General features: G+C 44.0%; 1 protein-coding gene across 4 annotated transcripts; it reads left to right on the plus strand.

The window, feature by feature from the left end:
- The first annotated feature begins 1,059 nt into the window (after positions 1-1,059).
- Positions 1,060-25,446, plus strand: LOC106825604 (zinc finger protein 256-like). 4 transcript variants are annotated; one of them, XM_044759816.2, is made up of 3 exons: positions 11,196-11,492; positions 14,391-14,517; positions 22,479-25,446. In XM_044759816.2, the coding sequence occupies exons 1-3, from the start codon at positions 11,460-11,462 to the stop codon at positions 24,128-24,130; spliced, it is 1,812 nt and encodes a 603-aa protein (XP_044615751.2). In that variant the 5' UTR covers positions 11,196-11,459; the 3' UTR covers positions 24,131-25,446. The 4 variants fall into 4 exon arrangements, with proteins under 4 accessions (XP_014687967.1, XP_044615750.2, XP_044615751.2 ...); XM_014832481.3 differs by lacking the exons at positions 11,196-11,492; positions 14,391-14,517 and adding an exon at positions 1,060-1,487; XM_044759815.2 differs by lacking the exon at positions 14,391-14,517 and having other exon boundaries at positions 11,193-11,492.
- Positions 25,447-27,476: the final 2,030 nt, after the last annotated feature.

Below are 27,476 nucleotides of genomic sequence, written 5' to 3' on the forward strand. Positions count from 1 at the left end.
ATCTTGTACATATGAAGGTGAGGGTGAGCTTCTTGGAAAGACCTTTAAGGCAGGTACAAACGTCTTAAGTGGTCTTCGTAATTACTACACCATCAGTAAGCAATGTAAAAGATCTCTAATATGCGTGCCTTCTCCAACAGTCGGTGTGGTGACTGGCCTGACTTTAATACTCGGACCTTGGGTACAGTTTATTGCAGTCAGCTGGTAAGATAAAGGGGTTAATAAGCTCTTTCCCTTCCCACCCCTGCATAGCCAGTAGGCTTGGATTTTGCAGGTTAAATAGGCGCTTTACAGTTCTACCTGACACATCAAATGCCCGACAACTTAAAAAGTAAATTGACCAGTTTGACCAGCAAAACAGGTTTACTCTTTTGGGGAATAACCAGAAAAATTGCAACTCCACATACACACGCTACTGCCGACCATAGGCAAATCCAGAGTAACAAAGGAAGGGGCTTACTTTTATAAAGGAAAAGGGTGGTGTCGGGAAGGGGGCTGTAATAAAACAAGGAGTCCATTGGAGCAAACTGGGAGTCCAAAGTGTAGAGGTTTCTCATTGGTTGGGTTCCTCCAATCTCCTACTGGCTAAGCTGTTGCCAGGCCGGGGAGAGAAATCTTCCTTCCTCCTGCTGGGCGGTAAAGTAGGAAAGCCCTCCTGTCAGAGATGCAAGGCTACCTGTCTCCTTGTTTACAGAGAGCTCCCCTACAGGCCTTCCGAACTCCAACTTAGTGGAGGTTTCTCTTATTAATTTCACATGCCTGTCAGAAGGTCCCTGACATGGTACACTATAAAAATTCTAAATATGCGAAAGGAGCGTCTGGCTTCTGCTTAGCTCCGGATGTCAGTGATCAAATCCAGAGTTCACGGATACACAGCGTTTCTGGCGAAGCTCCTTGCGCATAAGTCTTCGTACTCGTAGTGACACCGGGCTCAGGGTTAAACGCCCAGGACTGAAAAGGTTAGAGCTAAGCATTCTGGGAATTGCAGTCCGGCTGACGGCGCACGGAGCTCTCTGAGAGTGAAAGGTGGAGGTGTGCTGTGCGCAGGTGCACTGTGACGTCTTTTGACGCCGAATGAGATGGTGTCCGCGGAAGAGGTGAGCCCGCCCACAGCAGAAGGTAGAAGCCTGGCCTGAGACGGAGGTGGCTAGGCACAGGGGATCCCGGAAACTAAAAGTTTTCCACTTGCGTTGATTCTGCTCTGCTTCGCGGGCTTTTGTCTGCCCACAATAACTACCTTCTCGTCTTCTCTTGTGGCTGGGCCTGGTGGTTATATTATGCATAGAGTGAAATCCCACGTGACATCCACCAGTGCCCGTCCATGAGTCTTAAGACTAGACTTGCCTCCTCCAAATATTCAGCTGGAGAACGGAGAGAACATGAAAATTTTAGAACTGCTGTTGGAGGTGCTCACGCCGTTTGCTAATTAACCACAGTAAAATGCATCATGAAAAAGACGGAATGTAAACGTGAACATTTTAACAAAGGTCAGTGTGTCTGGTGGGGGAAAGGCGAGCACCGGCGGTACTATTCCGTTCCATCTCAATTTCTTTTTCTTTTATTTTTAAATTATTTTTTATTGAGTTAATGATATGTTACAGTCTTGTGAAATTCAGTTGTACATTATTGTCTGTCAGTACAACCCCTTCCCCCTTTGTGCCCATCCCCCACCCCACCTTTCCCCTGGTAGCCACTAATCTGTTCTCTTTGCATTTTTAAATTCCTCATATGCGTGGAGTCATACAGAGATTGTCCTTCTCTATCTGGCTTATTTCACTTAACATATTTCCCTCGAGGTCCATCCATGTTGTTGCAAATGGGATGATTTTGTTCTTTTTTATGGCTGAGTAGTATTCCATTGTATATATATACCACATCTTCTTTATCCAGTCATCTGTTGATGGGCACTTGGGTTGCTTCCACGTCTTTGCCATTGTAAATAATGCTGCAGTGAACATAGGGGTGCATGGGACTTTTGGAATTGCTGATTTCAGGTTCTTTGGATAGATACCCAGTAGTGGGATAGCTGGATCTATGGTAGTTCTATTTTTAATTTTCTGAGGAATCTCCATACTGTTTTCCATAGTGGCTGCACCAGTTTGCATTCCCACCAGCAGTGTATGAGGGTTCCTTTTTCTCCACAACCTCTCCAACATTTGTTACTATTTGTTTTAGTTATTTTTGTCATTCTAATGGGTGTAAGATGATATCTTAGTGTAGTTTTGATTTGCATTTCCCTGATGCACAGCAATGATGAACATCTTTTCATGTGTCTATTGGCCATCCATATAGCTTCTTTGGAGAAATGTCTGTTCATGTCTCCTGCCCATTTTTTGATTGGGTTGTTTGATTTTTTGTTGTTGAGTTTTGTGCGTTCTTTATATATTATGGATATTAAGCCTTTGTCAGATGTATTACTTCCAAATATTTTTCCCCAATTAGTGGGCTGTTTTTTTGTTTCAATCCTGTTTTCCCTTGCCTTGAAGAAGCTCTTTAGTCTGAAGAAGTCCCATTTGTTTGTTCTTTCTATTGTTTCCCTCGTCTGAGGAGTTATGGTGTCCGAAAAGATTCTTTTGAAACTGATGTCAAAGAGTGTACTGCCTATATTCTCTTCTGGAAGACTTATTGTTTCAGGCCTAATCTTTAGGTCTTTGATCCATTTTGAGTTTACTTTTGTGAATGGTGAAAAAGAATGGTCAATTTTCATTCTTTTACATGTGGCTGTCCAGTTTATCCAGCACCATTTGTTGAAGAGACTTTCTTTTCTCCATCGTATGCCCTCAGCTCCTTTGTCGAAGATTAGCTGTCCATAGATGTGTGGTTTTATTTCTGGGCTTTCAATTCTGTTCCATTGATCTGTGCACCTGTTTTTGTACCAGTACCATGCTGTTTTGATTACTGTAGCTTTGTAGTATGTTTTGAAGTCAGGGATTGTGATGCCTCCGACTTTGTTCTTCTTACTCAGGATTGCTTTAGTAATTCGGGAACTTTTGTTGCCCCATATGAATTTTAGGATTCTTCAATTTCTGTAAAGAATGTCATTGGGATTCTGATTGGGATAGCGTTGAATCTGTAGATTGCTTTAGGTAGTATGGACATTTTAACTATGTTTATTCTTCCAATCCACGTGCATGGAATGTCTTTCCATCTCTTTATGTTGTCATCAATTTCTTTCAAGAAAGTCTTGTAGTTTTCATTGTATAGATCTTTCACTTCCTTAGTTAAATTTATCCCAAGGTATTTTATTCTTTTCGTTGCTATTGTGTATGGGATTGAGTTCTTGAGTTCTTTTTCTGTTAGTTCATTGTTAGCGTGTAGAAACGCTACTGATTTATGTATGTTGATTTTATACCCTGCAACTTTGCTGTAGCTGTTGATTGTTTCTAATAGTTTTCCTATGGATTCGTTGGGGTTTTCTATATATAAGATCATGTCATCTGCAAACAGCGAGAGTTTTACTTCTTCATTGCCTATTTGGATTCCTTTTATTTCTTTTTCCTCCCAAATTGCTCTGGCCAACACCTCCAGTACTATGTTGAATAGGAGTGGTAAAAGTGGACACCCTTGTCTTGTTCCTGTTCTCAGAGGGATGGCTTTCAGTTTTTGTCCATTGAGTATGATGTTGGCTGTGGGTTTGTCATATATGGCCTTTATTATGTTGAGGTACTTTCCTTCTATACCCATTTTATTGAGAGTTTTTATCATAAATGGATGTTGGATCTTGTCAAATGCTTTCTCTGCATCTATTGAGATGATCATGTGGTTTTTGCTTTTCATTTTGTTAATGTAGTGTATCACGTTGATTGACTTGTGGATGTTGAACCATCCCTGTGTCCCTGGTATAGATCCCACTTGATCATGGTGTATAATCTTTTTGATGTATTGCTGTATTCAGTTTGCCAGAATTTTGTTGAGGATTTTTGCATCTATGTTCCTCAGTGATATTGGCCTGTAGGTTTCCTTCTTTGTGTTGTCCTTGTCAGGTTTTGGGATCAGAGTGATGTTGGCTTCATAGAATGTGTTAGGGAGTGCTCCATCTTCCTCAGTTTTCTGGAATAGTTTGAGAAGGATAGGTATTAAATCTTCTTTGAATGTTTGGTAGAATTCTCCAGAGAAGCCGTCTGGTCCTGGACTCTTATTTTGGGGGAAGTTTTTGATTACTGTTTCTATTTCTTTACTTGTGATTGGTCTATTCAGATTCTTTATTTCTTCCTGCTTCAGTTTGGGGAGGTTGTAAGAGTCTAGGAATTTATCCATTTCTTCTAGGTTGTTCGATTTGTTGGCATATAGTTTTTCATAGTATTCTCCTTTGATCCCTTGTATTTCTTTGGTATCTGTTGTGATCAATTTTAGATTTTTTAATGGTATTAATTGGTTTGAAAAGATAAGTAATTTTCATTTTGGAAGTTCAGATTTTGTTAAATGACATTGAAGTATAAACTTTCTTTTGCTCAGTCATTGCCAATACGTGGAAAAATTTTGAAATAACTCAATGTTTTCCTTTTTTCTATTATTTATCAGCAAAAAAGTTGTTTCTTTTCAACGATCTTATATTATCTCCTTTTTTTTGAAGTCTTCTCATGTTTTCTAAAAGACTTTTAATATACCTACTTTTCACAATAGGTCAGATATGTATGCAATTTTTTGTTTATTTATATAACACCTACAGTTTCATTTCATTTCTTGGGAATGAACAATCTTTAATTTACTGCACCAATATTATGAGCTTAAACAATTTCCTTAATCCAGAACTCTTACATTAATGTTGCCTTGTCTATTCTACTCATTTTCTTTTTTTTAATCTATTTTCTTCTTCTTCTTCTTCTTCTTCTTCTTCTTCTTCTTCTTCTTCTTCTCCCCAAAGCCCCCCAGTACATAATTGTATATTCTAGTTGTGAGTGCTTCTGGTTGTGCTATGTGGGATGCCACCTCAGCATGGCTCGATGAGCAGTGCCATCTCTGTGCCCAGGATCCTACCTGGTGAAACCTTGGGCCACTGTAGCAGAGTGTGTGAACTTAAGCTCTCAGCCACAGGGCCGGCCCCTATTCCAGTCCTTTTCAAATACATTAGAGTCACCTGGAAAGCCTTTAGAATCTGATTGCTGGCCTCAGCTCCAGAGTTTCTGATTGAGTGAGTTAGTGTTAGCGTGCATAATTTGCATTTCTAACAATTCCCAGGGATTGCTGATTCACCTGCTCTGGGAACTGTATTTGTGAAATACATACTGGATCTATCTCAATTTATCAAAGCCCACACAACTTATGAACATTTCTGTGCCCATGTTTATGCTTCATTCTGAGAAGTTTTTTTTCATTTCATTGACTCAGTTTATCCAAGAGTTTCAGCCAGGAAATGGTTCTGTATGTTTTGTATCTAACTGATTTCAAAACTTTACAATTAACCAACAAAAGTTATGAAAAAATAGTTCAAAACTGTAGTCCTTTGGTCATTTTTAAATCTAATTCCTACCTGATAACTATCTATCAGTAATCCTGTTACCAGCTCTTAGTTAATACCAGCCCTGATATCAGTTCCCCTATGGTGATCCCAGCATATATGGGGTTAAAACCAAAAGCACACATTCCCAGTTCCCTGCTTCTTTAGTTACACTCATATGTAAATGTTTGTTTCTTTAACCTAGGACTCCCTGAACTTTACAACCAAATAGAAGGTACAAATTGTTAGAGCCCAGATGGCCTCAAGCTGGCCTCCTACTAATATTGTAGCTAATCACAGGACCTTTAAGTTCTTTTACAGAATAACTAATGTCCAGAGAATATCAAGAAACTGAAGCTTCCCAGAGGAATCCAGAGTCCACCACGGAGACAGACAGCCAAAGACATCACGGGATCCCTTATGTCTCTGCTCCCTGCAGGCAGCTGAAGGCTGGTGGGAAAACTCCCACCAAAGCTACATGCGCCCCTCCCCTACCTAAAACCCTAAATAAAAACACCTACCCATTTCTAGGGGCTGGCCCCTGGCCGAGTGGTTAGGTTCAGGTGCTCTGCTTCAGTGGCCCAGGGTTTCACTGGTTCAGATCCTGGGTGTGGACATGGCAGCGCTCATAAAGGCATGCTGAGGTGGAGTCCCACATAGCACAACCAGAAGGACCCACAACTAGAATATACAACTGTGTACTGGGGGTCTTTAGGGAGAAGAAGAAGAAGAAAAAGATTGGCAACAGATGTTAGCTCCAGTGCCAATCTTTAAAAAGAAAAACCTACCCATTTCTTAATAGAGACCTAGCAATTCTTGAGGCACTAGCCCTTGCTTTGCTCCCTCTGCCTGGCAAAGGAAAGCCTTTCCTTTCCACTCAGGACTCAGTTCTTATTATTTGGATTGGCATCAGGTTCAGACTGAGCTTTTGGTTACATTACTACTCTAGTTTAAGCTGAGTAAATTCAGATTTTAATGGAAAACATGTAGGACTGTATAGACTGTGGTTAGTTTCACTCTGAAGACTTCACAGAACTGTACGTTATCTCACACGGAATTGTAGACTTTCTGCTTTGCTATTGTTCTGTTAGAATCAAATTGGAAAGAATGAGCAGCACAGTGCTGTATTATGTTAGGTTTCAAAACTCTCAGAATCACTTTTTCTCAAATACATTCTTAAACGATGTATGAGGAGTACAGCAGAGCAAGACACACTTCCACATTCTAGCACCGACTATCAGCAAATATTTGTTTGGAGTGGGAAAATAATGATTAAATTCAGGAAGTAAAACAAGTTGAGTGAAGTGTAAAGAGTTCTTCTAGACTTACTCTTCTGACTCAAATACTTTATTAGTGCCTTCGATGCTGGCCATAAGTGTAGTAAAAACTCTTCTGACTTTAGCATTGAATACTTGTATACTTGAATACTTCCCTTCTAAAATAACATGCTGGCTACATACAAAAAGATCTCAGTTTAAAGGTCATTGTCTCTTCAATTATTTAAAAGCCTTACCACTTTCTACTCTTGCACCTGCCAATATTATTGAAAAGTCTGAACTCAATTTCATTATTCTTCATGGGTGATCCATTTTTTCATACTATAAGTTTGTAAAACTTTGTCTTTAAAGTTCTTTTAGTTTTATAATAATTTTTATTTGGGTGTGGATCTTCCCTTTTGAACTCTTTCCTCCTCTTGGGAATATTTCCTCTTTTATTTGTATTATCATCTAGAGATAGATGACTTGCATGCATGAGATAGTAGGAAACACAACTAAACCATGGCACTGGAAAAGGATGGTACACGGAGAGCTAAATGAGCAATGAAGTGAGACAGAATTCTGACAGGCAGACCTGGTGTATGAGGGAGCGTTACACAAGATGTACATCACTTCAGAAATCAGTGATATACTGCGTGATGTTTAGTAGCCTGTGTCACTGCTCCTTTATTTATTTAGTTATTTATTTATTTTTGAGGACGATTAGCCCTGAGCTAACATCTGCCACCAACTGTCCTCTTTTTGCTGAGGAAGATTGGCCCTGAGCTAACATCTGTGCCCATCTTCCTCTACTTTATATGTGGGACACCTGCCTCAGCATGCCTTGATAAGCAGTGTGTAGGTTCACGCCCAGGATCCGAGCCGGCAAACCCCAGGCCGCTGAAGCTGAGCGTGCAAACTTAACCGCTACGCCACCAGGCCAGCCTCTCACTGTTTGTTTAAATGGCCCCATGAGGCGAGCTGCCTTCAGTGTTTCCCATCAGGCAGAAAACCACAGAGTTAGTTCTCTCTGGACTCACTTTGCTACAGAATCACTGGCTTACTGATGCTTCTGAGAAATGCGAAACACAAGCCTGTGTTAGAGCTTTACCTTCATTATTTCTACTCTCTGTAAGCTCGTCCTCCCATCCCTTTGTGTCACATTCCTGCTGATACCTTCCCAGAACCTTCTTGCTTTGCACAGACCAAGAATGAAAGGATGGCCTCTCATTTCCCAGAGACCCCTCACCCATTTCACCACACACATGCACACTGCATCAAGGACCACCTGATAAATGACAAAAGTGGAATTGCAATGGTTTCAAGCATATTAAGAATTTATTAGCAGAGGGGCCGGCCCAGTGGTGCAGTGGTTAAGTGCACACGTTCTGTTTCTCGGCAGCGTGGGGTTCGCCAGTTCGGATCCCGGGTGCGGACATGGCACTGCTTGGCAAAAGCCATGCTATGGTAGGTGTCCCACGTATAAAAGTAGAGGAAGATGGGCATGGATGTTAGCTCAGGGCCAGTCTTCTGCAGCAAAAAGAGGAAGATTGGCAGTAGTTAGCTCAGGGCTAATCTTCCTCAAAAAAAAAAAAAGAATTTATTAGCAGAGTCAAGATACATATTACCTTGAGAAAAATGTGTATCCATCATAGATGCATAATATTAAACAACATCCATGATGGATACACATCCATGTGTCAGTAAGAGTAAACATTGTCCATAACGGCCAAGTCCACCCTTTTCACTGCTGTGGCCATCGCTCTCATGCCAGAAGTTGGGCACACCGCCAGACAGCCAACATCAAGTCCCCACAATTCCAGGCCCAGAGGAAGTCCTCCCTGCACTGACCAAGTCCTCCTAGCAGGGCAAGGCCGCATTTCTACCTTCACATGTTGCTACCAGGAGGTGCCCAAGGAACCTGCCAGCCCTTGAGCCAGGTCTTCCCAGCCAGTCCCTTTGCCAGCCAGTTTCCAGCCTGGAGATCTGAGAGTGCAGGAGTGGTCCCACACTCAAGAGGGGACCTTCAGGGATCGAGGGGCAATGGTAGTCCCCATCTGGAGTCCCTGGTGTAAAAAGATAGTTGAATGCAAGGCAACCTCTAAAAGAAGGAGGCAGCTTTGTGCGTCTAACTGGTTGAGATAAGGACGTACCCGGTGTAAAATGAGGAAGCAGATTTAGGTTTTGCAAGATGTACTGTTAAGTCAGCAAAGCAAACTACAGATCTGTATACAAAGGATGACTTCCTTTTTACTAAGCAAAAAACAACTTGTTTTTATATAGGAATACATATGAATGCACAGGCACACAGGTGGTGGCCTAGTTAAGATTCTGGCTCTCACCACTGGGGCTGGTTTGTCTCCTGGTCAGGGAACCACATCACCCAAATATCAGATGTCATACTGTGGTGGCTGCATGTTGCTGTGATGCTGGAACCTGGGCCACAATATTTAAAATGCCAAGAGTGTCACCCATGTTGGACAGCAGAGCTTCCAGACTAGACAGACTAGGAAGAAGGACCTGGCCACCCACTTCCCAAAAAATTAGTCATGAAAACCCTGTGAATAGCAGTGGAGCATTGTCTGATCTAGCACGGGAATCGACTGGAGGGAATTAACAAAAAAACAGTTACACACAGTTATGCATGAAACTGAGAATGAAGGAGTTAAAAAATCTTCCTTGGGCTAGAAGAGAAAAAAAAAGCTTTGAGATAAGCTTTGCTAACTGCAGCTGTGCACACTCAGCACAGTCAACTATTGTTCAAAACTAACCAGGTCTTTCTGTCCCTCCTTAGTCTATGAGTGAACTGTCTTTCCCAGGAAGTCAAGGTCCAGACGTCTAGATTCAGCCTCACAAGGCCAAACTCAGGCTCAAGATGAAAACTAATCAGAAAAGTCCAGACAGTCAAGGGAAAAGAAATTCAGTCTTCAAGGCCAAACGCAGGCTGGTGGGGAGGTGCCACTCACCAAGGCCACATGCTCCCCCTCCCCTACCAAAAACCCCTACCTTTCTCCCTTTGAGGAGGTGGATCTGAGTTTTAATTTCCATCTCCTTGTCTGGCTTCCTTTTTTGTTTTTTGAGGAAGACTAGCCCTGAGCTAACATCTGCCAATCCTCCTCTTTTTGCTGAGGAAGACTGGCCCTGAGCTAACATCTGTGCCTATCTTCCCCTACTTTCTATGTGGGACGCCTACCACAGCATGGCTTGCCAAGTGGTGCCATGTCCACACCTGGGATTCAAACTGGTGAACGCCAGGCTGCTGAAGTGGGAACAGGCGCACTTAACCACTGTGCCACCGGGCCAGCCCCTGGCTTCCTTTTGACAATAAAGCTCTTTCCTTGCCACAAGCCTGGCATTCCAGTTATTGGCTCTCCTGTGCAGCGAGTAAACAAACCTGTGTTTGTGTTTGGTAACATGCATCCATGTGCAGACAGAATTCTAAAAAGATACCATGCTGCAAACATCAGTTTTCTCCAGTAGAATAATCAGAAACTTTTGACTTTCAGTTTTATAAATGTACATAGTAGAGTACTTCTTAATAAACAACAGTAAATTTGATATTTTATACATTAAAAACTTTCCATGTATGTTGGAAAAAAGAGTGTGCATGTATAAAACAGTTATAACTATGTTATATGGATTTTTAAAATTCTATGTTTTATGGATACGGCAGTGTTTCTCTCTGACTTGGGCATAATCAGTGACTATACAGCAGGAGAGATGTTTTCTCTGGAGACTGGAGGCCCAGATCCCACCTTGTCCATCTGCTTCAGAGCCACCCAGTATCTCCTCCTCCTGTATCTTCTCCATCATGGCCCTCTTGGTGTCTTTTCTTATCACAGGCAGAATCTACTAAAGTTCACAAAAATAACTTTAATACTTCAGGCTGCATGCAATTGAAGTACAATAAGATAATGTTTATTTACGTCTAGCTACCAGTGGATGACCACTATAGTCCGCTTCATGGAGTCTGAAATAATGTCTAAACACTTAAGTGGTCAGTAGCGCTGAAGACTCTTAAGAACACTTAAGGGACCATCCCCGTGTCCCAGTGGTGAAGTTCTAGCGCTCTGCTTCCGTGGCCCAGGGTTTCGCTGGTTTGGATCCTGGTCGCGGACATGGCGCCGCTCATCAAGCCACGCTGAGGCGGCGTCGCACATGCCACAACTACAAGGACCCACAACTAAAAATACACAACTATGTCCCCACATTGCTTTGGGGAGAAAAAAGGAAAAACAAAATCTTTTTTTTAAAAAAAACAAAACACTTAAGACTCCCCAGAAATCGGCCTGCCGCCCCCTAAAGAGGAGCAAAGCCGCTTCCCAGCTCTGCAAGTAGAGCGAGGTCATTTCCCGACAGCCTCGCGCTGCTGCTTGCCCATTTCCCTGGCAGAGAACTATGCGCAGCTTCCTGGTCTGAGCGGCTGTGGGAACTACATTACCCAGAAAGCTATGCGTGGAGCGGCAGCGGCATTCGCCCAATGAAATTCCAGAGAGGGGGCAGTTCCGGGAGGACGAACCGCCTTGAGGCGGCAATTCTGGCGTTTTGGTGGCGGCTTTCGGGTCTATTCACCTGGTCAGACGCTCCGCCTCCGAATCGCCAGGTCCGGACCGAGGTGGCGGCAGAGGAGGCGCCGTCCCCACGGCCCAGGCGGCTCTGAGGCTCGGCGACGCCGCCCGGGGCCCCGCGCCAGGCCCGGGCCAGGGAGCGCCGCGCCCGGCGCCTCGTCTCCCGCCGCTCCCGGCCCCGCTCCGCCCCCGAGGCCGATGGCGGCGGCCGCGCGGAGGGAGCCGGCTCAGGTGAGCGCTCGGCTCCGGCCGGCCCCGCCCGCAGCGCAGCCCTAGCTCCAGCCCTCGGGCGGGCGCTGCTCCCGGGCCTGCAGCCCAGGCCCCGGGGCCGGGCCGGGGAGGCGCTCGTGGGGCCTGTGGCTGCGGGCGGGGGTCCCGGGCGGAGGGGGCGGAGGGGACCGGGTCCACGTTGTGTCCGCAGGGAACAGTGTGAGGACGGGTCCCGCCTGGACCGGCAGGGGAGGGGCTGCTCCTTCAGTCCGAGGGCCCGGAGCCGGGAGGGCTGTGACCAGAGAGGGACGCGGTGCGTGTTGGGGTTTCAGAAGTTGTCCCGGAGCTGCTCGGAGAGAACGGACGGGAAGGGGTGAGGAGGCCGGGGAGGCGCAGGGAGCGGAGTCCTGGTCCGAGGGCGCAGAGCTGGTCCGAGGCAGCTCTGAGGACTGAGGCCCGGAGGCCAGTGAGTGAAGCCGAGGTCACCGGGTCGCAGGGCGGGGCGGGGTCCGGCCGTGGTGGCCTGCCTCTCTCCTGCGACAGAAAAAGCACTTACGGAACCTGCACAGGGAAGGAGAGGGTGTGGCAGCCCCTCAGTGGTACTAACACCAGCCGTGTGGTGTCTGGAATTGTGGCGTCCTGAAACTCACCCTTTCTCCCAGCTGTTGGGTCTGCGACCCTTGGCATACTGCATGTCCAGGCTCCTGAGTGAGGCCAAGGGTAACATGGAGGTGTTCCCATTTCTTTCTTTCTTTCTTTCTTTCTTTCTTTCTTTCTTTCTTTCTTTCTTTCTTTCTTTCTTTCTTTCTTTCCTTTCTTTCTTTCTTTCTTTCTTTCTTTCTTTCTTTCTTTTCTTTCTCTCTCTCTCTCTCTCTCTCTCTCTCTCTCTTTCTTCTTTCTTTCTTTCTTTCTTCTTTCTTTCTTTTCTTTCCTTTTCTTTTCTTTTCTTTTTAAGATTTTATTTTTCCTTTTTCTCCCTAAAGCTCCCCAGTACATAGTTGTGTATTTTAGTTGTGGGTACTTCTAGTTGTGGCATGTGGGACGCAGCCTCAGCATGGCCTGATAAGCGGTGCCATGTCCGCGCCCATGATTCCAACCGGTGAAACCCAGGGCCCCGGAAGCGGAGCCGGCGAACTTAACCAGCGGGCCCCAGGAGGTGTTCCTATTTCTGACACCCAGTATAAACAGCTGTGGAAGGTTACCCCAGGAACGGACACCAGCGTGTGCAAATGCTTGGAGGTGTGACTGACCTGGAGACAGGGGACAGCAGGTCTCCATTCTTTCTGTGAAGAACGAAGAGCAGGGAGTCAGGAATCAGTCCTGCAGTGTGGCCGTCTGAGCAGTTGGGCATCTGTTAGGGAGGTAACGGGAGGCTCGGATACGAGGAAGGAGTTGGTCTTGCCTGGATTTAACAGGCTCCGTCTGGCTGCACAGTGGAGACTAGACTATGGGGTTAAGGGAGGAGGCAGGGAGCACGGAGGACACAGCTGCTATAACCACATGAGTGTTGATGGACCGGAGTGGTGGCCATGGAGGTGGGAAAAAAGTTGGACACTCCGTCCATTTTTTTTTAAGAAGGGTCAAGTAGATTTTTGGACGTTATAGCTGAGGGAGAGGAAGTCAGGGATGACTGCAGTTTTTCTGGTCCTAGCAGCTGAAGGAATCGAAGCTCCCACTGGGATGTGGAAGTTCATGATAGATTAATTTTCCTTGAGAGTATCACAAGATTTTTTTGACCCTGTTAAGTGTCTGAGATGTTTCAGAGAACAGTGGCGGCATCAAGTGGGCAGCTGGACACACAGGTCTGGAAATCTCAGGAAGGGTTCAGGACGGAGATAATGAAAACTGGTGGCTGTTGTGTGGAGCAGGAAGGAGCTGTACTCCCCATTAGGTGGGGGAATGCAGGTCGTCTTGGCAATGCTCTTAGCTGGTCTGAAGGAGGAGCATGCATGATGAGGAGTGGTTTTCTTGCTGTGCGCCTAGTGAGGTGCAGTGGTGCACGCAAACCCAGGTGAAGGGGAGAAGTGACCATGGTAACCATATGGGAGACAGCATGGTCTGGCAGGTGACTAAGGCTTCTGTGGGATGAGTGGACATGAGATGGCTGTGGAGGCAGAGGAGTAACTGAGACAGGATGATGCTGAGCCAGGGCTCCTGCTCATTCACTGATGTACACCTTCACCAGAGTTGTGTGATAAGCTTTGGTGGGGTCTGGGGTGTTCAGTGTTGATGGGGGGTAAGGTGTGGGGCACGTGTGGTCATTTGTGAGAGTCACTGTGCCTAGCACAGAGACCATCAGGGCTGGGGTTCTAAGGAAGGTTGGAGACGGGAGGTTGTGTATCTGAGAAGCACAGAAGTGGAAGTAGGCTAGGGGCATCTGTAGCTCACATGTGCTTCTGAGGGGCTGATGTTGAGAAGGATCAGAGGTGTAGAGGAGGCCTTCAGAGCAGCACTTGGGGATTTCCCTAAATGCAGAGCTGGGAGTGCAACTGTGGGCACTGAAGATGTGAGAGGTACAATCTACGGAATGACATGCACATCGACAGGAAGCGTGAGCCGATGGCCCTCGGGCCCTGGTATTGGAGACTGAAGGGCGAAGCACGAGCCCACGTTTGGCTGCGTCTTGGAGTCCAAGTCTAGAGTCTCCAGGGGAATGGACTGACAGAGTGGATGGGACCCTACAGGCCAGGACCAGAGCTTGGATGACATCTCTGTGCCCCACTACCTGATGTTTCTGAGGCCTGAACACAGTGAATAAGGGGATCCTGAGGATAGGGTGGGCCTCAGTGGCACCTGGCCTGGAATTCCTCTGAGGTGGGGAGCTGGGGGGGAGGATGAGTGTGGGGTAGATGTGTGGTGAGATGGATTGTGGGATCTCAGAGAGAGTGTTGATGGTTTCATCTGTCCCTGTCATTACAGGACAGTGTGATCTTTCACGATGTGGCTGTGTACTTCTCCTGGGGGGAATGGAGGCTCCTGGATGAGGCTCAGAGACGCCTGTACCTGGATGTGATGCTGGAGAACTTTGTGCTCATATCCTGTCTGGGTGAGACTTGCAACAGCCTCACCAGTGACCTGGACTAAGCTGTATTCCCTCCCCACAGTGCTTCTCAGTCGTTTTTCTCATGGACTGTGGACACCGCTTGCTCCCCCAGCTTTCTGGGTGGTGGTGTGTTGCTAGGGCTGGGTATGTGTACCACCCTGTTCTCTCCCCTGCAGCCCCAGTACCTGCTGTACGGAGCCCTCTTAGGAAAGGCATCCAGGCTGGGGGTATTGCAGTGAGCTTCGCGGATTCCACCGAGCTTGCCCTCTCTGGGTCATTGTGTCCAGATCCATATCACTTCTGTATCCCAGGCTTTGTTCCTTCTTTTCCCTGACATTTCCTCATGGCCACTTGTGCCAGGCATGAGACATTGTCATGGTCATTACTTACCTGAACCATGGGATGCTTTTCAGTGCCCTCCTACATGGTTTGTAGTGTTTAGATCTGTTTTCTCTGTTTCTTTTTTTTTTGTCAGGCTTGTCTAGATGTAAAATTGTATACAGTCATCTCTTGGTATCCATGGGAGGATTGGTTCCAGGACCCTCCCCCCCCCATACTAAAATCCAAGGGTGCTCAAGTTTCTTAAATAAAATGGCATGGTCTTTGCATATAACCTACACACATCCTCCTGTGCTCTTTAAATCATCTCTAGATTACTCATGATACCTAATACAATGTAAATGCCATGTCCATAGTTGCCTACACATCACTTTATTCACGTGGATTCAGCATAGTGCTTGGTGCATGGCAAATTCAAGGTTTGCTTTTTGGAACTTTCTGGAATTTTCTTTTTTCAAATTTTTTTGATCCTTGTTTTATTTTTTTCATGGATATGGAACTCATGGTTATGGAGGCTGACTGTATATTAACATATACAACATGTTGATTTGATATGTGTATACATTTTGAAATAATTGCCACAATGAAGTTAATTAAACATCCATCACCTCATAACTTACCTTATTATTATTGTGGTGTTGTTAAGAGTGCTTAAGATCTCGAAATAAGTTTCAAGTGTACAATACAGTAATTATTAACTGTAGTTTCCGTGCTGTATATTACATCCTTAAAACTTACTCATCTTGTGACTGAACATTTGTACCTTTTGACCAGTGTCTCCCCATTTTCCCCATGGCCCAGATGATGGCAATTTATACTCTGTGTCTATGATTTCAATTTTTTTTTTTTTTTTTTTTTTTTTTTACATTCCAACCCCCAGTGAGTAAGGGTTCCCTTACATCTACATCCTCACCAAAAATTCTCTATGCTCTTTTTGATGGTAGCCGTTTTATCAGGTGTGAGGTGGTATCTGCCTGTGGTTTAGATTTGTATTATTTGCCTGATGATTAGGGGGGAGGGGCATTTTTTTCATATACCTGCTGGCCATTTGTCGATCTTCTTTCATAGAACATCTGTTCATGTCCTTTGCCCATTCATTTTTATTTATTGTTTATTTTTTTAAGGAAGTTTAGCACTGAGCTAACATCCTCCACCAATCCTCCTCTTTTTGCTGAGGAAGATTGACCTTGAGCTAACATCTGTGCCCATCTTCCTCTATTTTATATGTGGGACGCCTGCCACAGCATGGCTCCATGAGCAGTGCGTAGGTCAGTGCCGGGATCCGACTTGGTGAACCCCAGGCCGCCGAAGTGGATCACCCGAACATAACCGCTACACCACCCGGCTGGCCCTAGTTTGCCCATTTTTAATTGGAGTGTTCTGCTGCTCTTGAGTTGTATGAGTACTTTATATTTTTTATATATTAACTTCTTACAAGATACAGTGTTTTCAAATATTTTCTCCGTTTTCATTTTGTTGATTGCTTCCTTTGCTATTAAGAAGCTTTTTAAATTTGATGTAACCCAACTCGTTTGTTTTTGCCTTTGTTGCCTGTATTTTGGTGTCATATCCCAAAAAATGGTTGTGAAAATCAACATCAAGGAGCTTTCTATCCGTTTTTTTCAAAGCGTTTTACATTTTCATGTCTTACATTTAAGTCTTTAATCCATTTCAAGTTAATTTTTGTGAGTGGTGTAAGGATCCCAGTTTCTTTTTTTGGCATATGCATACCCATTTTCCCAACACCATTTATTGAAGTGACTATCCTTTCTCCATTGTGTATTCTTGGCACCATTGGCAAGGAGTAGTTGATCATATATGCGTGGCTTTATTTCTGGGCTCTATATTTCATAGATCTGTGTGTCTCTTTTTTCAGTACCATACTATTTTGATTACTGTTGTTTTGTAATGTAGTTTGAAGTCATGAAGTGTGATGCCTCTAACTTTGATCTTGATCAAGATTGCTTTGGATTGTTGAGGTCATTTGTGGTTTGAATTTTAGGATTCTTTTTCTATTTCTAGTAAAAATGCTGTTGGAATTTTGGTAGAGATTGCATTGAATTTGTAGATTGCTTTGGGTAGTAGAGACATTTTATCAATCATAATTCCTCCAATCCAAAAGCATGGAATATCTTTCCATTTATTTGTGTCTTCAGTTTCTTTCATCAGAGCCTTACAGATCTTTTGCCTCCTTGATTAAACTTATTCCTAAGTATTTTATTGGTTTTAATGTTGTTATAAATGGAATTGATTTCCTAATTTCTTATTGAGATATTTGTTTGTTAGTGTATAGATGCAACTGATTTCTGTATATTGATTTTATGTTCTGCAAGTTTACTGAGTTCATTCATTCATCGTGATAGTTTTTTAGTGGAGTTTTTATGGTTTTCTTTATATAAGATCATGTCATCTGCAAACACAGTGTAACTTTTTTCTGATTTGAATACCTTTCATTTGTTTTTCCTACCTTACTGCGCTGGCTAGGACTTGAAGTATTGTTTTAAAAAGCAGTGGTGAGGGTGGGTATCCTTGTCTTGTTTCAGTGATGTGGTGTATCACATTCATTGACTTGCTTATGATGAACATCCTTGCATCCCAAGGAGAAATCCCACTGGGTCACAGTTTAGTGTCCTTGTCTGGTTTTGGTATCAGGTGAATGCTGGCCTCCTAAAATGAGTTTATAAATGTTCCTTCCTCTTCACATTTTTGAGAGTTTGAGAAAAATTGATGTTAATCCTTCTTAAAAATGTCAATAGAATTCATCAGTGAATCTGTTTGTGACCTTTTCATTTGGAGATATTTGGTTACTGATTAAATTTCCTTACTTGTTATTGGTCTATGCAGATTTTTTATTTTTCATGATTCGGTGTTGGTAGGTTGTATGTTTCTAGGAATTTATCTCTTTCTTCTAGGTTATCTAATTTGTTGGTACATAACAGTCCGTAGTAGTCTTAGGATCTTTTGTGTTTCTATGCTGTCAGTTGTGATTCCTCCTCTTTTATTTCTGAGTTAATTTGTTCGTGTTTTCTCTCTATTATAAGTTAATCTACCTAAAAATTTGTCAATTTTTCTTTTCAAAAAACTAGCTTTAGTATTAGTGATCTTTTTGATGTTTTTATAGTTTCTTTTTTATTTCTGTTCTTATCTTTGTTTCATTGTTTGTTCTGCTAACTTTGGTCTTAGTTTGTTCTTTTTCTACTTCCTTGAACTATAAACTTAGGTTGCTTATTTGAGACCTTTCTTTTTTCTTAATGCCAGCATTTATCACTCTAAACTTTCCTCTTAGAACTGCTTTTGCACATTCCACATGTTTTGTTGTTGTTTTCATTTGGTTTGTCTCAAGGTATTTTTTTATTTTCCTTTTGATTTTTCCTTTGACCGATTGATTGGTCAGGATTGTGTTGTTTAATGTCCACATATTTGTGAATTTTTCAGCTTTCATCCTGTTACTGATTTCTAGCTTTATCCGTTGTGTTAGGAAAAGATACTTGATGTGATTTCAGTCTTCCAAAATTTAAGACTTGTTTGACATAACATATGATCTGTCCTAGAGAATATTCTGTGTGCACTTGAGAAGAATGTGTATTCCTCTATAGTAGGATGGAATGTTCTCTGTATCTCTGTTAGATCCATTGGGACTAAAGTGTCATTTAATTCAAATATATCCATATTTATTTGTTTGGATATCCACCCATCGTTGAAAGGGGGATACGGAAGTTCCCTATTAATATTCCATTGCCATCTTTTCTGCCTTCAGATCTGGTTGTATTTGCTTAATAATTTAGATGCTGTGATGTGTGGTGCATATATACATACAGTTTTTACATTCTCTCGATGAATTGACTCCTTTATCATTATATAATGACCTTCTTTGTCTCTTGTGACAACTTTTGACTTAAAGTCTTTTATCTCATGTAAGTATAGCTGCCCCTGCTCTTTGGTTTCCATTTGCATGGAATATCTCTTTCAATCCCTTCACTTTCTCCTGGGTGTGTCCTTAAAACTGAAGTTACTCTATTGTAGGCAGCATATCGTTGGATCTTGTTTTTCTTTTTCTGTTCAGCCACTGTATGTTTTTGACTGGAGAATCTTATTAGGACTTACTGTTGCCATTTTGTTAAATATTGTCTGCTGTTTTGTAGTTCCTTGGTTCCTTTCTTCCTCTCTTGCTGTCTTCCTCTGTGATTTTCCATGATGGTATGCTTTCATCCCTTTCTCTTTTGTATATCTACTATAGGTTTTTCCTTTGTGGTTACCATGAGACATATAGAATATCTTATATTTATAGCATCCTGTTTTAGGCTGATAACAACTTAACTTTGGTCACATACAAAAACTCTACTCTTACACTCCCCCCCATACATTCTGTGTTTTTGATGTCACAATTTACATCTTTTATATTGCGTAACCATTAACAAATTATTGCAGGTGTAGTTATTTTTCATACTCTTTACCTTTTATCCTTCATAGTAGATTTGAATGATTAACACGCTATTACAGTATTAGAGTGTTCTGAATTTGACTATATACTTACTTTTGCCAGTGTGTTTTATATTTTTGTGTTACTAATTACTGTACTTTCGGTTCAGCTTGAAAAACTCCCTTTAGCGTGTCTTGGAGGGTAGGTCAGGTGGTGATGAATCCCTCCACTTCTGTTGGTCTGGGAAAGTCTTTTTCTCTCCTTCATTTCTGAAGGGCACCTTTGCTGGTAAAGTATTCTTAGGTTGCAGTTTTTTTCTTTCAGCATTTAGAACATCATCCAGCTCTCTCCCAGTATGCAGTATTTCAGCAAAGAAAACCGCACATATCCTTATGAGGGTTCCCTTGTATAAGATGAGTTTCTTTTCTCTTGCAGTTTTCAGCATTCTCTTTATCATTACTGCTTGAGTTTTATTATATGTCTTGGTGAAGTCTTCTTTGGGTTGAATTTTTGGGGGGACTTATGGGCATCATGTGCCTGGATGTCCACTTCTCTCCCCAGATTTGAGGAATTTTCATCCATTATGTCTCTCAATAAGCTTTCTCCCCCTTCCCCTCTCCCTTCTCCTTCTTGGGCTCCCATAATGCAAATATTGTTTTGTTTCATAATGTCCCATAATTCAAGTAGGTTTTCTTCACTCTTTAGTTCTTTCGTCTCTTTTCTTCTTTGGATGATTTCAGTTTCAGATTCATTCTTTGGATTGATCAAGTTGGCTATTGATGCTCTCTATTGCATTTTTTCATTCATTATAGTCTTCAGCACCATCATTTATGTTGGGTTCTTTTTTATATTTTCTATCTTTCTGTTGAAAATCTCATTTTGTTTGCATGTTGTTTTCTTTATTTTCTTGAATTGTCTGTTTCTGTTTTCTTGTAGCTCGCAGAGCTTCCTTAAAACAATTACTTTGTATTCTTTGTCTGATGGTTCATAGATCTACATTTCTTTGGTGTGACTGATGGTTTACCGTGTTCTTTTGGGGGTGTCATGTTTTCTGGATTTTTGTATTTCTTGCAGCCTTGTGCTCATGTCTATGCAATACATGGAGCAGTCACGTCTTCCAGATTTGACTGAAAGGTTTTGCTTAGGAAGCTTTTCACCTGTGTGAGGGTGTATCTGTACCATCTCAGTGGGTTCTGGCAATTCCTACTACAAGAAAGCCCAGCAGCTTAGTGTCTGTGCAGGTCTGTCACCTGAGGTCAGCATCAGCAAAGATTGCAGGGGTCCTCAACAGCTAAGGCTGTGGGTGTCCTCAGCAGTGGAGAATTCTGCTAGGGATTTCCTGATCTTTTTCCCATGGGAAATATTTTGACTGAGGGGTCCCTCTTGATGCCAAGTCTGGCTTTTGGGTGCCTTCATGGTGGTGGTGGCATTGGTGTCTGATGAGCAGGCACCTGTGGTGCAGGTATGGATCTGGGTTCTAGGGTATGAACAGATGCAGAGCAGTAGCAGTTCTAGGGTCCCAGGTGCTGAATAGCCTGCAGTGACATTGAGTTGACTCTGTAAGATGTAGTCACACACTGAGCAGTGATGGAGCCTGTAACCAGAACATGGGTGAATACAGAGAGACAGTGTCTCTGGGGTCTGAGTAGCTAGCTAGCCCACAGCAGCCATGACTCTGGTGTCTGGGGTACAGGTGCTTGAGTGACAGCCATGCAGTCAGGTTATGGAGTATGGGCAACCATGGAGCAGTTATGGCCCCAGTGTCTGGGATGTGTGCAAGGTTGAGAGGGGTAACAGCTGTGGTCCTGAAACAGAGCAATATCTCCTTTGGGTGGGGGCACCTCAGCATATTATCCTCAGGCAGGTCTCCTGTGGCAATAGCTTTTGGTTGCCATAATGGGAAACCTGCCACTGTTCTCTGCAGAGCAGGCAACTGGCATCTGTGGCTATAAACACTCGGCCTCCTCTGCTCTGCACACTATGGGTTCCGCAGCTCTAGTGGGGGCTGAGGAGGTTCTCTGCAGCAGAGGCTGCTGGGGTCCTCTGCAGAGCAGGCCATTGGGGACCATGATGGCATCTGCCTTTTGGCTGATACACACAGCCCTACCCTTCTTCCTGTTCCTTTTCATCTCCAGATCCACTAAGTAGATGTCCCCAGTAATCCTTTTTGAGTGGTTATTTACTTTTTTTCTTCCATTGTGTTGCTGTGGTATCTTAATTGGGCTCTTGAGCCCTCCAAAGGCCAGTGTTATGCATAGATAGCTGTCTAATTGTGTTTTGCTGGAAGCAAAGGCTGACTTTCTCTGACATCACGATGACATCACTCAGCTAGATCTGTTTTCTGTGGTCTGTTGTGGGCTGTGTTGCTCTAGGACAGTGCTGGCCATTCACCTCTCCTGTCATTCCCTTAGGACTTGTATTCTCCATGTCCCACATAGTTGCTCAACTAAGGCTTAGGAGGAAGAGTTCTATGTGTGGGACAGGATGGACATCACTGCAGCCATGGCAGGTTGGGCTCAGAGGGGGCCTGCCCTGCTGAATGGCAGCTGGGGAGGGTATGATATCAGGCCTATGTTTAGAACATAGCAGGAGCCTGTCCTGTTCAACCAGATTTGGTGCCATTGCCCGTGGCCACACCCCATTTCTACCTTTCCTTTCCCATATTGACACTTTGCCAATTCATCAATTCTAGTACTCATCACTTCCTCTGTGACTTCCAGACCAGACATAACTCCACCTCTCTGGATTCCACATGTGACCCTTTTCTCTCAACACCTTCTGCAGTGCTCTCGACGGTTGGCCCTCACATGTTGGGCCATGAGTTGTGAACATATCCTTAAATTGACCTTGTGCAGCAGCTAATCTATTGTGAGTGGATTTCCGTAGGCTTGGCTGCACTTTCTACTAAACCTCACATCAGCAGCAGAAAAGGTCCTGCAGGAAGCTGTGGGCAGAGAACAAGTTGTAGACCCTGCTTCTCTTCCTTATGTTTTTGTATCCTTGCACTGGTAAGGTCTCCACCAGTCAGGGACCTTAGAGGCCCAGTAATGCGCAGCAACCAGCTTCCCCCTCAACTGGATTCCAACTCCCTTGCCTTGAAAAGCATCCCATAGATTCACTGTGAGATGAGACAGATGCTCGTTTGTGCTGGGGTTGCCCCTCCCTGTGGTCAACATGTATTTCACCAGGGTTTCTTTGCCTTCAGGTTGCTGTTGTGGAGCAGAGGATTTGGAGGCTCCCTTTGAACAGAGCATTTCTGTAGAAGTTTCAACTGCCAGGGCTCCCACGGCAGCCCCATCTTCCCAGAAGACCCACCCCTGTCAGATGTGTGGTCCAGTCTTGAGAGACATTTTCCACTTGGCTGAGCAGCAGGGAACACAACACAGCCTGAAACTGTTGAGGTGCGGGGCTTGTACAAAACAGTTTTATTTCAGTGCAAAGTTTCAACAGCACCAGGAGCAGCACATGGGAGACAAACCCTTCAGAAGCAGTGTGGACACGGCCTCGTTTGTGAAGAGCTGCAGATTCCATGTGTCAGGGAAGCCCGTTCCCTGTGGGGAGGTTGGGAAGGACTTCCTGGCAAGGTTGGGACATCAACAGCAGCAGACCACTCATACTGGGGAGAAGCCAGACAAAATCACCCAATGCAGGGCCACTTTACCGGGCAAAAATAGTCGTTATACCTGGGGAGAATGCAAGAAGGCCTTTGGTCCCAAACATATACTTGTTCAGGACCAGGGTGTTCACACTGGAAGACAGTATTTTGTGTACCATGAATGTGGTAGGACATTCAGGTACAAATCCTCATTTATTGTGCACCAGAGAGTCCACCCTGGAGGAAGCCTTCATGTGTGTGGAGAATGTGGCAGATCTTTTATCCGAAGTTCAACCCTCAGTCAACACCAAAGAATTCATACTGGGGCAAGACTGTGCAAGTGCAGCAAATGTGGGAAATCCTTAAGCTACCAATCTTTCCTCAGTCATCCCCAGAGGGGGCACAATCGAGAGAACAGCTATGTCTGCAGTGAATGTGAGAAATCTTTTAGACATAGCTCAATATTCATCAGGTACAAGAGAGTTCAAATTGGAGAAAAGGCTTATAAGTGTAGTGACTGTGCAAAATCTTTTACCTCTAGTGCTGCCCTCAGTTATCATCGAAGAGCTCACACAGGAGAAAGGCCTTATGAGTGCAGTGATTGTGGGAAATCTTTTTTCTCTAGGTCCATCCTCCATTATCATCAGAGAGTTCATTCTGGAGACAGACCTCACAAGTGCAATGAATGTGGGAAATCCTTTAAGGACAGATCACAATTCAATAAACATCAGAGAGTTCACACTGGAGACAGGCCTTATGAGTGTAATGAATGTGGGAAATCCTTTAGCCAAAAATCTTCCCTCTCAATACACCAGAAAATTCATAATAGAGAAAGGCCTTATGAGTGCAGAGAATGTGGGAAATCTTTTACCTCTACCTCTGGTCTTAGTTATCATCAGAGAGTTCACTCAGGAGAAAGACCTTATGAGTGCAGTGAGTGTGGGAAATCTTTTACCTCTAGTTCCACCCTCCGTTATCATCAGAGAGTTCACACAGGAGAAAGACCTTATGAGTGCAGTGAATGTGGGAAATTTTTTATCTCCAGCTCCAACCTCCGTTATCATCAGAGAGTTCACACTGGAGAAAGGCCTTATGAGTGCAGTGAATGTGGGAAATCTTTTATCTCTGGATCCAAACTCCGTTATCATCAGAAAGGTCACACAGGAGAAAGGCCTTATGACTGCAGTGAATGTGGGAAATTTTTTATGCGAAAATCCACCCTCTCTAGACATCGGAGAGTTCACACTAGAGAAATGCCTTAGATGGGCAGGGAATGTGCAGTTTCCTGTTTAGTGGAATTAGACTAGTGGAAACTCTGTGAGGAGCCATCTGTTCGAATTGGTTCTCATGCATCTGAACATGCACGGTGGGGAGATTTCCTATAGGTGTCAGTTACGTGGGAAGCTTCTGTAATATGTTGCTCTTTCTAACTTGTCCAAGGATCCTTTCAGATTTATGTCACTCCTAGTTTCTGTGACCAAAGCCATTTCACCTGTGCCATCTGACAGGTCACAGTGTGCATAAGTCACCACCCCAGTGTGCTCAGGGAAGCTGACCTCTGTTCTCCCATGAATTAGAGCAAGTTAGGAGTCACCTGAGCCCTCAGGGGTCAGCTTTCCCTCTGCCTTGACTACCTTGCACATGGACCTGAGTCACTGTTGGCCCAGAAAATACCACAAGTAGGGCTGGCAGTTTGCACAGAATGACTAACTTCTTCAGGACATGTGATGTCACATGATACTTGGGATGAATTGTTCCAGCTGCCAAGTCACAAACTAGAACTACCTGCTGCATGTTGCTTTGTCTTGTACAACAATGATGGCCTTATAATTTAAATCCTCTTTAATCTTAGGTGTTCTATTTACTGTGTGGGGTAGTTCATAAACAGATTCAGGCTCTACAAGCATGAAGGGGTGAACAACTTTTTATGGTTCTCAAACTTAGCGTGCCTGAGGAGAGACAGTATGATGACAGAAAATAACTTCTCAGTTTTGAGCAAATTTCCATTGCTCCCAAAGCCTCCCAGGAAAGACTGCAGGGTTTTCTGGTCCTCATCTGAGGCCTGGATGCTGTGATTCAGGAGGCTCAGTGATGACCCTGAGGAGAGGGTGTGAGAACCTCAAGTGGATCTGAGGGCAGCATGACCTTTTTCCCTTCACGGGAGGTCTCACAGGGGACGTCAGCACTGTGGAGGGGATATCTTCCCATCTACAAAGAGCCATGTGGCCTGGTGTCCACAGTTCATTGGGAAAAAGTCACTAGTTGTAAGACTGTTGGGTCTAGGGGAAACCATAATTGGTGGAGAAACACTGGCTTAAGAGAGTGGAGGAGACTTCAGCCAAATAGATGGAATGTGCCTCTTCTAAAAGTGCATCCAGGAATAGTTCTGTGACAGTGACTGTGCAGGATCAGTTTGTACACAAATCTAAGGATTGCCAGGCATGTTTATCTTGTGTAGCTGAAGTCACTGTCTGAGAATGTAATAAAAATAATTGAAAGGTTTTGTGGATTTCTGTATCCTCTCAGTGATGTTCACCTCAAGGCCATTACTGCACAAGGAGGAAAAAAAGAGAAAAAGGGTATTTGTGGTTGACAGAAGGGGCTCTTGTGACCCAGGCAGCGTTCCTGTTGAGTGAGGTGGCAGTGTCCTTCATTGATTCCCATATTTGCTACCACTGAAGGAAGACTGCCCCCTGAGGGCATGAGGAGAGAGTTGGTGGAGTCGGTATAGTGCTAATGCCATTCAGCAGTTCAATTCCCACTTCTAGAGATCCTGTGAACAGCAGAGTGGAACCCTGCCCAGTGTTTTCGCCCCTTCTCTCACTTTTTGCACCATATCAAACAAAGCTCCTCTGCTATTTATAGGGTTTTCATGGCCAGTTCTTTTGGAAGTGTGTTCACGTACTTCTTCCCAGTCTGTCTTTGTCAGAAAGCTCCGCTGGAGACCTATCCACCGTGGGTGATGCTGCTGGTATTTGAAATACTGGTGGGAAAGCCTTCAGTATCACAGCAACACCAGCCACCACATTATGACAACTGACAAATAGGTGATAGGGTTCCTTGAGTGGAAATGAACCCAGCCCAGCAGTGACAGTGCTGAATTTTAACTGCTAGACCACCGCAGTGTTGGGTTGTAAGCTTATTTTCCAAAAAGAGTGGGATGTACAGATATTTCTTCTCTAGAGCCTATTTTTAAGACTTTATTACAGTGTAATTTACATGTACTAAACTGCATGTAAAGTGTAAAATTCGACAAGTTTTGACATAGGTATGAACCTCTGAAACTATCATAGCCCTAATGTATCTTGATATCTTTACCTCATGTACTTTTATAATCTCCTCACCCTTCCCACCTCTCCAGCTAACAATTTACTTTCTTACAATAGATATCTTCCCATTTTCTTGAATTTATGAGTACTTTTTTTCTGATTTCCTTTTGAATTAGAGATTCACCAATGATAGGTGAGTAGCTCATCTTTTGCTGAGTAATATTTTTTGGATATATCACTGTTAGTTTATCTGTTCATCTGTTTATGAGCTTTTAGGTTATTTCTAGATTTTATAATAAAGCTGTTACAAACATTTGTGTCAGTTCTTATACAATGTGTTTCTTTTATCTTTTGTCAATAAGTAGAGGGCAATGTCTGAGTCACAGGGTAGATGAATGTTTAACTTGAAGAAACTGCCAGACTGTGATCTAACAGGATTTCTCCCTTTTGCTCTCCCACCAGCAGTGTGTGAAAGTTCCATTTCCTCCAAATCACTGCCAGTATTTGATGTGGTCCTTCTTCAGTTTCAGCCATTGATAAGTGTGTGGTGCTGTCTCAGTGTCATTTTAATTGCATTGCCCAAAGGATTCCTGACTTTGGGCATTTTTCGTGTCATTTCCCAGTTGTTTGTCTTTTGTACAATTTCTGGTCATCCCATTTGTCTGTTTTCTTTCATATGAGTTAGGCTATTTCCCTTTTCATTTTCAAGTAAGACACTGAAACAACAAAGACATTGGAATTTTTCTCCTAAATGGCGTGAGTGACATTTTTCTGTATGGAGTCATTGTTTCTAAATACTGGAAGGATATTTCCTCATTGTTTTCCTCAGACTGTCTGTGTCACACATAATGTCATGGCCAGAAACACCCTACATAGTTAAGTTTCGTTCGCATTATGACCTTAACGTCCATCGCTTGAGTCCCGGCATTCAGTAATACAGGAAATCTAGCCCCGGTTCGTAGTGTTTGCCAATTCCCCAAGTGTCAGTGCTCCCACCGTGGAAGCGGGATGTGCTCAGAGAAGGAGCGCAAGATTCCACTCGGGTCCGCGGGCTTTGGCGGGAAACCAGCCTTGGCGTGTGCGGGACACTCCCCCAGGCCGGGCAGCAGCTGCGGGAAGGCGGGAAGGCGGGAGGCTGCAGATGCCTCACACGCGGATCAGCGGCGAGGGTCCTCCCCGAACGTCAGGGGTCTCGGAGACCCGAGTGGCCTCGCCTTAGCGACGAGGGCACAGAGCTGACACCTGCGGTTCCGGTGGCGCCTCCGACCCCACCCGGGACCTTGTGAGCGGGTCCCCTCGGACCACTGTCCGTCTCGCCATTGGCCCCCTTCCCTCCGTC

The sequence above is a fragment of the Equus asinus genome, chromosome 26 (genome assembly GCF_041296235.1).
Source record: "Equus asinus isolate D_3611 breed Donkey chromosome 26, EquAss-T2T_v2, whole genome shotgun sequence".
Taxonomy (NCBI): Eukaryota; Metazoa; Chordata; class Mammalia; order Perissodactyla; family Equidae; genus Equus; species Equus asinus.